Source organism: Lactuca sativa, chromosome 7, assembly GCF_002870075.4.
Source record: "Lactuca sativa cultivar Salinas chromosome 7, Lsat_Salinas_v11, whole genome shotgun sequence".
In the NCBI taxonomy this organism is placed as follows: domain Eukaryota; kingdom Viridiplantae; phylum Streptophyta; class Magnoliopsida; order Asterales; family Asteraceae; genus Lactuca; species Lactuca sativa.
Window position 1 is genome coordinate 142,187,852 of NC_056629.2, and position 13,580 is coordinate 142,201,431.

Below are 13,580 nucleotides of genomic sequence, written 5' to 3' on the forward strand. Positions count from 1 at the left end.
ATTTTATTTTAAATAGGCCGGGACAGGATAATTTCGTTAAAAATCCATAACTTCTTTACCCGATGTCCGTTTTCGTCTGTCTTTTTACCATTGTACTACTATTGTAGAGACCTTTAATTCTTGTTTAGGTTGCATCGGTTAACAAATCGCTCGATCTTTATTCCGAGTTTTTAGCTGTCTACCACTGTTCCGAAACTTAGAAAAATCGTAACTTATTCATACAAAGTCAGATTTGGGCGTTTCTTTTTATGCATGCTCACGGTTTAACGTAATCTACGACTTTCATTTAGGTGCCTAAGGATAAAAATTATTTTATTGAAGTTTCACTTTTTACGCTTATTAGTGTTTTACTAGGTGTGTCGTGGATTTTCGATTGGTCATAACTTCTTTATTATAACTCGGATTTGAGTGTTCTTTATATTTTTGGAAACCTTGGCACGATATCTAACACTTTATGCATCCCAATTTAGATTTTAGAAGACTTCATTTTTTACGCTGATTTCATTGATTCTAAATAGTTCATTATATTTGACTTTTTGAATGTTACATTGGTTTGAAAAATATCCGGTTGTCACAGTAACACCCTATAAATCGGGTAAGTATGAGGATCGAGAGTAACTTTTGTGCTCTCAAGTTTGTAAAACACTCTCAAACTCTTGTACCTTTTACAGACAAAATATGAGTCAATCAGATTTTATTTACTCGATGTATTCTATCTGTATTTTTTGACTGATTACATATTCATTACTCGATTCTAACTCATATTAACTGGTATCAGAGCACGTTTCATTCAATCAGTTTTGTTTTCTTGTGTTTTTCATATTTTTTGAATCGCTCTTTCTGATTCAAAGTTTACCAATCAGAAAACTTGTTTTAATTGATTGTTTTGTTTTGATTTTGCATTCTGTTGGTTAAATCGAGTGATTATTGGTCAATTTCTATTTGATTCTCCTTTCAGATCTCTATTTAATTAAAAAATCTCATTTGTCCGTACAATAATGACGAACTTTAACATGAACACAATGTCGAGTTTCTCACACTTGCTTGGATCATCTACGAAGATTCCAATACTCATTCCTGAATACTATGAGCAGTGGGCCGACAGAATGAGGTTTATCTTTTCGTAGTCTACTTGACATGACAATATACATTTACTTTAGAAAAATCAAACTATGAAATTTTCACATATGGCTTAGATTTTCATACCTATACATTTGCTAAAACCCAGATTTCCCATCTATAAAAATCTGATAAAAAATTACCAACCAACATTTTCACATGTGATGAGCAGATAAAAATCCTTTGATCATTTGGATAATTTTACTAATGTTTGGCTATTTCTTGAAATTAATTGTTGGAAACTGATTTGTCTTTGTCTGGTTTTAATGAAATTGCTTTTCGAAAAAAAGGAAATTGCTTTTCGAAAAAAACGTAAATTAAATTAAAAGAAAAAATAATCCAGCAAACTATTTTTCTTTTTTTCTTTTTATAGAATCATAGAAAGAAAATTTGGACACGCATCTACCCGTGACCATCCCCTGCCGGCTTTCTTACATGTTCGATAATGACAAAAGTACCCTCACTATTTGCGTCTTTAACTCCCGCCGAACGAGGACATAACCGTCCATACAGTCGATTTTTCTCTCTCTCCGTTTCCTTCTCTCTCTAAAAATGGTTTCTGTATTTGTATAACTTCCGAACTGCCGGCGAGTCTCTCGGTCGTACTCCTTTTCACCCTCTCCACTCTTCTCTTCCAACTGATTCCTCTATTCCTACTATAAACCCCTGAAGATTTGATTTAGTTTTTTTCGATTGAATTGGTTGAATTATTTGTATGGCGTCGTCGAAGGTGATGGCATCATCATCGCCGGCGAATCAGGATCTACAACGTCATCAAGCATTCGGTCTCACCGATCACAACAGCAATTTAATTTCAATGAATATGGACGATCTCCTTAAGAACATTTACGAGGATTCGCGTCAGGCGCCGGGTAGTTTTCCCGCCGGTGCTGGTGGTGGAAAGACGATGGATGAAAGGTTAAAGGAGATCGTGGATGGAAGTGTCGGTGATCCAGAGATGACTCTAGAGGATTTTCTGACGAAGGCCGGAGCTGTTAGGGAGGAGGATGTAGTGAAATTGCCGCCGGTATCTGCCTCGGCGGTCATTTCGGAATATCCTGGAGTTGTTGATCCGATTATATGTGGCGGTGCCGGTGCCGGTGCCGGAGCTGGGGCTTCTTTTCAAGTCATGCCTCAGCAACACATGCAATTTGGGAGTGCGATTGGTACAAGTGCGGGAACAAGCGGCGGTGGGAGAGGTAAGAGGAAGGTTGTGGTGGAAGATCCGCCGGTTGACAAGGCAACGCAGCAGAAACAGAGAAGGATGATCAAGAACAGAGAATCGGCTGCAAGGTCCAGGGAGCGAAAGCAGGTTAGTTTTTTCGTTAATCTACTAAATTAATTTTTCCTTTCTAGTATTAGTGTTTTGTTTTGAAATCTATCCACAAATTCCAGGCTTACACAGTCGAATTAGAAGCTCTGGTAACTCAATTGGAAGAAGAACATGCAAAATTGTTAAAAGAAGTGGTATAATTTTATGTGAAATTCGATACACACTTTCTGATTATCCATCGACCATCTTCCTCATAGATTCTGAATGATAAATCTACTTGCAGGATGAACTGAACAAGGAGAGGCTTAAACAGGTTAGTTTCACACCTTATAAACCTGTAAACCTACCAAAACTTACTTTCACACTCATCATCGTGATTCCTTTTAAATCAATTCAAGATTCTTTCTTTTCAGAAAAAAAACAGTGATGATTTTGATAGTTAGCTAATTATCTTTATCATTCTCATGTATTTATTCAAAACCCCCTTTTGAATGCTCTTGTTGGTAGCTCAACTGTCACCCAAATGAGAAGACCCTCAATACCATATTATGAAATGCAATCTCAAAAAAGTTAGTAAATTTGACCCAAATATCAAATTTTGATGATGAATCCTTGAGACTGTGTAAAAAGACATAAATGCCCTTTTTATTTTGTATTGATTTGTTGTGGAACGAACAGCTAATGCAGAATCTGGTGCCGGTTTTGGAGAAGAGAAGGCCACCAAGAGTACTTCGAAGAACTAATTCGATGTGAAATTAGGGTTTATTTGTTAATTTTTAAAGTTTACAATTAAAATGAAAAACATAGGGTTTGTTCTTGTTCTCTTGGTTCACCCATTTGTAAAGAGTGGTGGAAAAAGACCCAAGTTATCTTTTGTGCATACTTGTTAGGGGCCAAAAAGCTGATATACCCTCCTCCCTCGACTAATTCATATGTATTTTCACTACTAATACTTAATGTTTTTCATATCCACTAAACTTACAAATCTTGTTTTTTATTTCATATCTTTTTGTACAAGTGAGTAAATCGTCTTTTAAGTTTTCAACCAAATGAACTGTAATTTTTTTTCTTGAAATACTCATGTTTAATGGTTAAGTAAAATATTTGATTATGGAATAACAAAACAACATTATGAAATATGAGCTGAAGGGCATCAAGACATTAAGTCCTCAACATAACCATCCCTGGAATTGGGTAGGCCCAATAGACAAGGCCACCCAAAGCATTCAAATAGCCTTTTTTAAGAGTTATTAAGGTGGCTTAATATAGCATGAGAAGTGTATTTTCAGAGTTTATAACCATTTACTCTATGAAAAAGGTCTACGAATTCACGAAGTTCCTTTGTTAATTGAAAACTTTGCAAATATTAGCTGGAAATTCGCATAAAAAAATCAAAATCATGAAGTTTCCACAAGGTTAATAATATTTTGTGGTTGAAAAAAATGTCCAAGGTAAAATGAATATTTCTTGAAAATGTATAGGAGCAAAGGTTCATGAGATTTTTGTTAGAAAAAGTAACCCGTAACCCACCAAGGCTAAACGGTGTTGTGGTAGTGGCTTTCCCGACGTCCCACGTGGCTCTTTTTATCGCCGGTGAACAACGACCGCTAACACCATTTTTGTCGGCGGCATATTGCCATCGGCGAGTTTCTACCGCCCAAAAATGTGACCGTTGCATCTTGGGGAACGTTGCATTTTGACCGTTGGGAAGAAGTATGATTTTTTTTGTTACCCAAAAAACACTATAAATGTACACATATCACCTCTTTAATCCACACCAAACACAACCATTTTACTCTTTGAAATGTCAAACAACGAAATTGTTTCCAACTCTTCCAACCCAATTGCATTCTTCGGTTACGATCGAGCACCACCACTACGTTACGGGACACAAATGCCACAACAAAACCAAATGTTTGTAGGTGGTGTTCCTAGCTTCTATTTTTTGTTTCAAATGCCACAACAATTCCAATATCAACACCATGACCAACACCCTCAACTGAAACACAAACTAAAATCCAATTCCAATCTCAACTGTCTTTAACACCCTCAGCAGAAAATGTTTACGATTCTAAACCTAAACAAGAAGTTCAACCAAAAAAAGGAAAGGAAGAAGATGGAGTCAAAAAGAAGAAACGGAATTAGTGAAGGCATGGGTCGACATATCGGAAGATAACGCCGCCAAATACGATCAATTTTGGTTGCGTGTTATGGAGCGATTTTGTAGGGGTATGGGCCAAAATCCGAATCAGACGAGTGACCAATGCAACTCAAAATGGTCTAATATAAACAAACTTGTTACTCATTGGAACAGAGTCTATGCAAACTTTGAAAATTAATGGGCTAGCGGGGAAAGTGAGGCAAGTTTGTTGCGAAAAAACACATGCGACATTCTAAAAACAAATTCGAAAACCTTTTAAATTCATGCATGTTTGGGATGCTAAAAATAAGTGTTCAGTTGAGAGAACTTGGAAAATATGAAGACATTTTGAGGCCTTCAGAAAGAAGCAAAATGTCTTCATATTCGAATTCACAACAAGTGTCATCGTACGGTCACATTGGTGTTGATCTTAATGATGATAATCATGACATTGAAGAAATTGAAGCTCCTCGTCGTTCCATGAGAAGGGACAAAGCAAAAGCAAGAGGAAAAGGAAAATCAAAAGCGATGTCTTCAAATTCATCGGTTGGAACCGGGCGGTCAACAAAATTAGAGGAAATGATGGCACAAATAGTACAACTGAATACAACCTTGGTGAAACATATGACAGAAACTGTCCAAATCATGAAATATTCGTTGCTAATGTCAGACGTTGGGCACCTCAACCCCGAAGATCAAAAAACGACGAAGGTGGTCAAAGCGTCCATTCGGGAAAGTAGAATCTTCAACGCAAATGAAATTTCGATGTTATATTTTTCTAAGTATTTTTAATTTTATGTTTTTTCTAAATTTTCAAGAATATAGTGTTTTAAATTCCTGTGTTGTTTTAACTTACTAGGATTTTAAATGAAATTTATATTTTATTTTAATTAATATTATTGTAGTTTTTATTTAAAAAATTCTTATTTTTAAAATTGAAAAAAAAAAAAAATCATAAACAAATACATCACCATACCATGGTCATAGGCAAAAATAGGCAACAATTGTAAAATGTTAGGTCACGCATGCGTCACTAGACCACTATTTAGTCTAAGGCTTAAAATTATTACACTTAAACCATTTTTGTTACCCTTTATGAAGCTATATATTCAAAAAAAAAATCATTTACCTGATTTTGAGATTTTCTTTTTCAACTCGTATAAAAATGTACTCTGGCTAAAAGGTATGGTGGTTGTTTTGTCAATCGTAAAAATATGAAACATTGGCGTCACGTAGAATTTTACTACATAGAGCATACATAAACTCATCATCGTTGGACATCTGCTTCTATCATGGGCCAATAATAAAAAAAAAATAACTTTCTAGGTGAGCCATCATTTTTGCCACAGTTTGCTTATGAGTGATTATGAGTGAGATGTGGTGATATTTTTACCTTTGAAATAAAAAATAAAATAAATAAAAATAAAACTTTAACTTTGCAATGACCAATCAATAGCTAGAATGGAAACAAAACCTCCAAAGATTCATAATTTTTCATAGGTGAAAGTTTACCTTTGAGGATTGTCATTGGCAAAAAAAAATAGGTTGGGGGTGGTGTTTACCGCCCTTACATGCCTACACAGGCATACCCACAACAAATAGGGTAGGACATTGTTTAGTCTTAAACTAGTGAATATTACCTTTAAAGTTTGAATTGTTAGTACTTTCATGAATTCACTAGCTAAAGTTCTTAAGAGTTCTATTAAAAAAAAATCCTCAAAATAGATGATGTTTGTGATAAATTTTGAGAATTTAACTGTTTTTGTATACCAAGTTAGTCATTTTAGTGAATAACTTTTTATTTTTAAAATCTAATGATAGAAGAAAACATATCATCTTCATGAATGAAAATAAATTGGTGCATGTAGACTAATATCAATATGATAAAAATTATATTTATTTTGTCAAACCTAAAAGAGTAGAACAAGGACTCGAACGTGTTCTCTTGTCTGTGTGTTAGATATCAATGTCATTGTCATCCTAATGATCAAAAATATCCATAAAAAAACTTGTCCAGACCTTATCATTAAAATTAAACCTAGAATGTGGAAACTAGAGGCACAAACTTTCTAGAGCTATTTACAACATAAGAGATGGATGGTGGGTCTTTTTCGACTAGCTCCACCTTTTTAGGTCCCACTATCATTAATGTTACTCTCGGTCGTTAATGGTCCATCCTTATTCTTATATCACAAAGAATGGAAATTTTAACATAAAACTTGAATCAACAAAAGCCGAATGAAAGAAATGACATGACATATACTAGTATAAACTAAATTAGGAGCATCTAAGAATCAATGGTCTCTCAAAAAGATAGCATATGTTATTCATATAAAAAGCTAGCTAATTAATTATATACACAATTAAATTACCTTCAAGAGATCCATCCAATATAGTAGATCTTAAAGATCATGACCTGGTCAAGATCTCAAGACCCTCTAAGCGAATGGACATGATTTCACGAAACACTAATCTCACTTGGCACTCCAATGGATGCAACCACTTCTCATACGCATCATTAACCAATTCGACTTCATTAACTCCCAATTCCACTTTTGCCCTTTGTTCTTGGGTCAACGAAAAGTCGTGAGCATAGTCAACCAAGTTTGCAACAAAATGAATGGATTTTTCCATCTGGTAATTCTCCTTTAACAATCCAACATTGTTCTTGCTATCACGTTTCTTGAATTCATCCATGATTCTAACATAAATCAACGAAAATGGTGTACTCCATAAGAAATGTCTAGGTATGGATATATTAGTGTGGAGACATTTATCTTGAGGAGTGGCAGCCATTAATACCCACGAAACAAACAAATTAACAAAATTCATGGTGAAAACAACATTTGCAAGGCCACATGTGTTGGTGATTTCATGTGCTTTTGCCATTGACTGGAGTTGCTTACTTGTTGACCATGAACTATGAACACTCCAAGAAAGAGATTTTGAGAGCCATTTATCGCGATTGAGGTCTTTTGATTTTAAAGATTTGAGTTTGCTTGAAGAAAACCATCTAGAATCTTTACTATCATCATACATGATATTGTATAAATCTATCAATGCTTTCCTTGATCTCCTAAACTGCCCTTGACTTATCAGAATCTTGTGTTCTGAATTTAAAGCACGTGAAACAATCTCTAAGTACTTATGCCAATACTTCATCTTCTCAATCCCATAACAAATAGCGTTACATATATCAAGAGACTTGATACTCTTATTCAAGAACTCCTTAAGGGATTCATCTAAAGGAGGTTTCGTGAAATCTACCTTGTGCTTTGTTAGAATGGTTTTAAACTCTTGATGACAAGCAATGAAAGCGTCTAACAGTTTGGATAGCCAATTAAGGGAGAGGAATTCGTCATCGTGTGATTCTGAAAGAGTTTTGAATTGGTTGAAGACTTGATGTTGAAACGATTTGAGTTCATTGTCCAGATGAACATCAATCTCGCTGAAACTTTCCATGGAATAAACTTGATTGTATTCGCTTCCAAACCCAAAAATTGATCGAAGTGACTTGGGTGACATAGTTGCCATGCAAAACCCTAATCACGAATTATAAAAAAGTTCATGAAAAAATGAGTTCTTCACACGATCACTCGCGATGCACATGGAATTCAAGCACATTCACAGAACAATCTCCAAATTTTACACGAGTTAACGATCAAAATGGAAGAATTTTCAAAGACTCCGATTAGAAACAATCTACATTTCTAATTCATTCAAATCAAAAAATTTATCAGATCTAGAACAGAAATCAGAAAGATACGTGTAATAAAAAATAATAAAAAATGGAACTGGATGGAGGAAAAAATACCGCTTGATATGATCACGGAATTACAAAGAGAAGGATTTGAAGGGGCTGCAAAGTTGACGAAAGCAGGGGATTTATGGAACCTTAGCAAAGGAGCTAAAACCAAAATTATGGATTATGTTTGTTATTTAAAAACCAAATTACATACAATACCCCTCAATTATTAAGTAACAACATTTTTAATCCTTTTACTATATGTCGTGCACCAAGAAGGTGAAAACCCTAAAAATAAAAGCTCGTTCAACTTGTTTTTGAGTTTTTTTTATAAATTTTTTTTAAGGATTACGAGGGAAACCAATGAAAAACTTTGTTTTTGAGTTTTTTTAATTAAAGAAATGAAAAGAAATAAGAGTGTTTTTGTTTCATTGATCGACTTTTCAACACACAACCTTCATCAACCAAATTCAAATATGTTAACATTAACCCTTCTTAAAACATTACAAGCAAATGATTAGCAAAAAATAAACAATTATTTCAACTATTATATGTAATAATGATTACAAACTAGTATAGATTTAAACACACAAGCAAAACACAAAAAAAAAAAAATTATAGAAAAAGTAGTAAACCAAAGCAGACAACACAAAATAACAAACACAATCTAATCAATCTTCTTCTATGGTTAATTGGATAAATGTGGTGCAATATTGTTAAAGTTGTGAGGTCTCAAGTTGGTGACAACATAAAAGAGATAAGATGCATAAAGAGCTTAGCTTAAAGTGAGATGTTTCAAAACCAAAAACTAAAGACAAAAACATAAAATCCAATCTCACATGTAAGAGTATGTATAATACGTTTGATCTTAAAACAACTAATAATCGTTATTCAAAACATTTCAAAAGTCATTGTGAAAATGAAAAATTTGAGTTTCATATTCATGCGGTGGTTGAAAATATGTCTTTTTGTTAATATATATATATATATATATATATATATATATATATATATATATATATATATATATATATATATATATATATATTGGAACTGGCAAATAAATTAACATAAAAGAAACCACCTAAGTCTAATAAGTAGCTAGACAAAGGGGGAGCAAAACAAAGAGTTTACAAACAGGAAAACAGGCAAAAACACCAATCAGCCCAAACATAAGAACACTTATCTCTATTGTACTTCAACCAAGTGAATACATCAAAATTTATACTATCTACCACCGTATCAGGATGAATCCTAACTACCTTAAATATTCTATCGCATCTCATCTTCCAAATCCACCAAAGAGAGTTTTAGCATATACTAATAAGGTTCCTCATTTTCTTAGGGCAGCAACACGATTGAGCAGCAAAACTAACAACATCACTAACCTTGTTTAACGTAAGGTTAGAGGATCCACACCATGACAGAATCCTGCTCCATATCTCCATTGCAAATGGGCACTTTAACAGTATATGCTCCACCATTTCCACTTCAGTTAAACAATTCACACATAGATTAGACCCATTGAGCAGTCCCTAGCTTCGAGCTCCGCCATAACAGGTATGCGCCCAAGGTTAGCCCTCCAGACGAAACAATTAACCTTGATCGAGACTTCATGAATCCAGTCGATAATACCATTCAATAGTGTGCTCTCTGGTTCATCAATCCTTCTCATAAGAAAGTCCACATGAAAGGTGTCATCGCTGGAAATTGAAAACTTCCAACGATCGCCCATGTCTAATGGTTGGAATGAACTAAGGAGTGAAATGAGCGATTTCAGTTCCTGCATCTGAGAATCAACCGAAGGAACAACAATCCAATCCCAAGAGTACCCTGACGAAGACACTTTGGCCTCGTTTGTTTTTCTACAAAAATACTTTTTGAGCACTTTTCCCTTCTGGCGGGTAGACGTTTCGCAAGTGCACGTCTTCTTCCGCAAACTTGGAAAAAGACAAAAGACATTTAACCACTTCCAAAACAAACAACACCTTTATCTACAACCTTGCAATGTTTTCGCCTCTCCAAATAGTACAACTTCGGGAAGGCAGTTTTTAGGGGAACCGGACCCATCCATTTGTCAAACCAGAATAAAGTGTCGTCACCTTTACCCACAGTTTTTGCAAAAATATCATCGATATTAGTTCCAAAATTTTGAAGGTGCTTTTTTACCTCAAAAATATTATTCCAAACTCTGCTAAGAGTTTTTTTGGAGAGACAATTTGTCGGCTTATTGTTGAGGTTGTAACATCCTGATATTACCCTTGCCCATAGCGATCTCCTATTCATTCTAAGCCTCCACCACCATTTAAAGATTAGGGATACATTTAGGGCCCTTAAAGACCTCACCTCCAACCCACTTGCTTCTTTTGGCTCGATCAATTTTTCCCAAGATACCCAATGAACCTTCCTCTTATTGTGACTTCCACCCTATAAAAACCTCCGCCTGATTTTTTTCAAGCATATCAGTGATTCCAATTGGAGCAACAAATAAAGAGAAGTAGTAAGTTGGTAGATTTCCCATCATAGCCTTTAATAATGTTAATCTTCCACCAAATGATAAGGTTTTTGTTTTCCATAATGACAACTTACATTCGAACTTCTCAATTACCAGTTTCCAATGTTTCAACAATTTCATGTTTGCCCCCACCGGGACCCCAAGGTAGGTAAACGACAATTCATCAGGTTTACATCCAAGAGGTGCAGCCCATCGAGAAACTTCTAATGGGTTAGCTCTAACACCAAAAACCGGTGACTTACTAAAATTTACCTTAAGCCCGGACACCACATGGAAGGATCGGAGAATTCTAGCTAGGTTTTTAATGTTTTCTTTGGTCCATTTAGCAACAAAAAGAGCATCATCCGCGTAGAACAAGTATGACACCGTCAAGTCACAATTTGGTACCTTAACACTGGAAAATAAACCTTTTTCACATGTCGTATTCATAGCCACATTTAGACCTTCCATTGCGACTATGAAGAGGAAGGTTGAGAGAGGGTCACCTTGTCTAACCCCCCGACCCAAGGAGAACTCATCCGTAGCCAAACCATTGACAAGGACGGAGGCCCTAGCTGATATTAATCATCCTCTTATCCATCCTCTCCATTTCTCCCCGTACCCCATTTGTTCAAGAGTGGAATCTAGGTACTCCTAATTTATCGAATCAAAAGATTTTCGAAGTCAACCTTGAATAATAAAATCTTCTTCTTGACCTTCTTTGTCCAAGAGCATAACTTGTTTATAACAAGTGGCCCATCACGTATATTCCGACCTTCTATAAATGCTGACTAAACTTCCCCGATGTTATGACCGATGACTCCTTCTAGACGAGTGGCTAGTAGTTTGGATATTATCTTGTATACACATCCAATGAGGTTAATCAGTCTGAAATCACTAAGTTTAAGAGGTTCTTTGACCTTTGGGAAAAGGGTAATGAATGAAGAATTACATCCGTATTCGAGTTTCCCATATTTCTCAAAGTATTTTACACAAGAAATGATGTTTGATTTCACGGTATACCAATATCTCTTTATGAAACTGAAGGTGAAGTCGTATGGCCCAGGAGCCTTCTCACCTTCACACACTCAAGCAACACTTTTAATCTCCTCAATAGAAAAAGGAACCTCTAAGCTGGTGCTAGCAACCGAGTCCAAAGCACTGAATTTTTTAATGATAAGTTTAGGTATGCTAGGCCATTTTTCATGAAACTTCGTCGTAAAGAACTCGAACACTTCCTTCTTAATTGCTTTAGCATCCGTGTTCCAAGAACCACTTATCACCAAATCGTGAATGTTATTCTTCTGCTGTTTATTGTTGACAAAACCATGGAAAAACTTTGAGTTTTCGTCCCCATCTACAACTCAATTCACTCTCGATTTCTGCTTTAGATCAAGGGATGCCATTTTTTCGAAGCTATTTTTTTAAAACTAGTTCTACGGTCTTCAAGTTCATACTCGCTAAGAATTCGAGTCTCTGCTTCAGTGTCCAACTCATGGACCTTGGATTTTTCCCTCATCAACTCATCTGACTCCTTTGGGGATTCTTTAGCCCTCCATTTCCTAATCTCATTTTTTAGGAACCTTAACTTTGCAGCAAGATAACCGTACGGGGACCCATACCCCCTAAAATTCTCCGGTACGTAAGATTGTGGAATTACCAGGTAGTGATCAAATAGTTACCGGGAAAGTGCTACCACAGATACCGACGGGAAAAGATTAATCAGGTGTTGACTTACAAGGAATCTATCGAGCTTTCTTAATTTCACTTCGGATTGGCAGAAGTAAGTACAACGATGACCTCCCATCCTGAGATCACATAGACCAACTTCCTCAATAAATTAGTTGAATCTATATGCTGATGAGGGGCAGAAGTGGGAGTTGTAACACTCTTCAGCTCTCCTGGCAGTGTTAAAATCGCCAAACATGATCCCCATACCCTCCTTATGCCTTTTGATGCTCAACAGTTCATCCCATAATCTTCTTTTTTCAATGGAGGACTGTGGATCGGATACATTTGCGAACACCGTATCACCTTCAATGCCAATCTAGCTCCCAATGGTAATCAAGTAATGTCTGGACTTAGCCATCTCCTTAACCTTGTATAGACTATTGTCCCACATACTTAACAACCCCACCTGAACGTCCAAAAGCTTGCACAGAAGTATATTCAAAATTACATGTATCCCAACATCCTTCAACATTCATACTCTCAGGACCCACCAACTGAGTTTCTTGTAGCCCTAAAAGAAATATGGTTCATGACTTTGAGACACCTCACCCAATCCACCTTGTGATCGACCCCAATTCCCCGGATATTTAGACTTAGGCAATTCATTGTGGGACAATATTATCACCAGTTTCTCCCATAACTTCCTGTAGGATAGGATCCCCATCCTCGATTTCAAACCCTAATTCTTTTCCAATTTCGACTGTCTTGACAAACTCATTAGTGGAAGATTTGGTCTTGCTTACCTCATGCCTTTAATTATCTCCATATACACTTCTACTGAGATCAATTGATGAGGATGTGACAGTGCTATCTTCAATCAAAGGTCTAGGGGGATCTTGATTGAGATCCGGATTCACACTGAGATTTATAGAAATGGTCGGGAAAGAGCTAATCACCAGCATATCATATTCAACCCGCTTACATATTTTAACTGATCCACGAATATCAGCTGAGTGAGGTAGGTTGTTAGAGGAATTAATACGTGAAGGGAATGGTCCAAAGCACCCATTAAGAATGAGATCTTCTATTAGCCCAATTATTTTTGTGGGTTGTGGAGAGATATGTAGGCCCGAAGGCC

The 13,580-nt window shown here is 35.9% G+C and overlaps 3 protein-coding genes across 5 annotated transcripts; 1 reads left to right on the forward strand and 2 right to left on the reverse strand.

Moving 5' to 3' along the window:
* Positions 1–1,483: 1,483 nt before the first annotated feature.
* LOC111888653 (bZIP transcription factor 12) lies at positions 1,484–3,394 on the forward strand. 3 transcript variants are annotated; one of them, XM_023884784.3, is made up of 5 exons: positions 1,484–2,431; positions 2,515–2,586; positions 2,676–2,705; positions 2,900–2,961; positions 3,071–3,394. In XM_023884784.3, the coding sequence occupies exons 1-4, from the start codon at positions 1,835–1,837 to the stop codon at positions 2,942–2,944; spliced, it is 744 nt and encodes a 247-aa protein (XP_023740552.1). In that variant the 5' UTR covers positions 1,484–1,834; the 3' UTR covers positions 2,945–2,961; positions 3,071–3,394. The 3 variants fall into 3 exon arrangements, with proteins under 3 accessions (XP_023740552.1, XP_023740551.1, XP_023740550.1); XM_023884783.3 differs by lacking the exon at positions 2,900–2,961 and having other exon boundaries at positions 3,080–3,394; XM_023884782.3 differs by lacking the exon at positions 2,900–2,961 and having other exon boundaries at positions 1,485–2,431.
* A 3,547-nt stretch (positions 3,395–6,941) lies between these two features.
* Positions 6,942–8,057, reverse strand: LOC111888648 (protein ROH1). The gene has a single exon (XM_023884776.1). The coding sequence runs from the start codon at positions 8,055–8,057 to the stop codon at positions 6,942–6,944; it is 1,116 nt and encodes a 371-aa protein (XP_023740544.1).
* A 2,630-nt stretch (positions 8,058–10,687) lies between these two features.
* Positions 10,688–11,242, reverse strand: LOC111888646 (uncharacterized). The gene has a single exon (XM_023884775.1). It carries the CDS (start codon positions 11,240–11,242, stop codon positions 10,688–10,690), a length of 555 nt encoding a protein of 184 aa, XP_023740543.1.
* Positions 11,243–13,580: the final 2,338 nt, after the last annotated feature.

Excerpts from the sequence above, each read along its gene's own strand:
- LOC111888653 (XM_023884782.3), top strand. The coding sequence starts at position 1,835 with ATGGCGTCGTCGAAGGTGATGGCATCATCATCGCCGGCGAATCAGGAT. Across the intron at positions 2,432-2,514 it reads GGTCCAGGGAGCGAAAGCAG|GCTTACACAGTCGAATTAGA; the intron begins GTTAGTTTTTTC and ends CACAAATTCCAG. Across the intron at positions 2,587-2,675 it reads CAAAATTGTTAAAAGAAGTG|GATGAACTGAACAAGGAGAG; the intron begins GTATAATTTTAT and ends ATCTACTTGCAG.
- LOC111888648 (XM_023884776.1), bottom strand. The coding sequence starts at position 8,057 with ATGTCACCCAAGTCACTTCGATCAATTTTTGGGTTTGGAAGCGAATAC.
- LOC111888646 (XM_023884775.1), bottom strand. The coding sequence starts at position 11,242 with ATGGAAGGTCTAAATGTGGCTATGAATACGACATGTGAAAAAGGTTTA.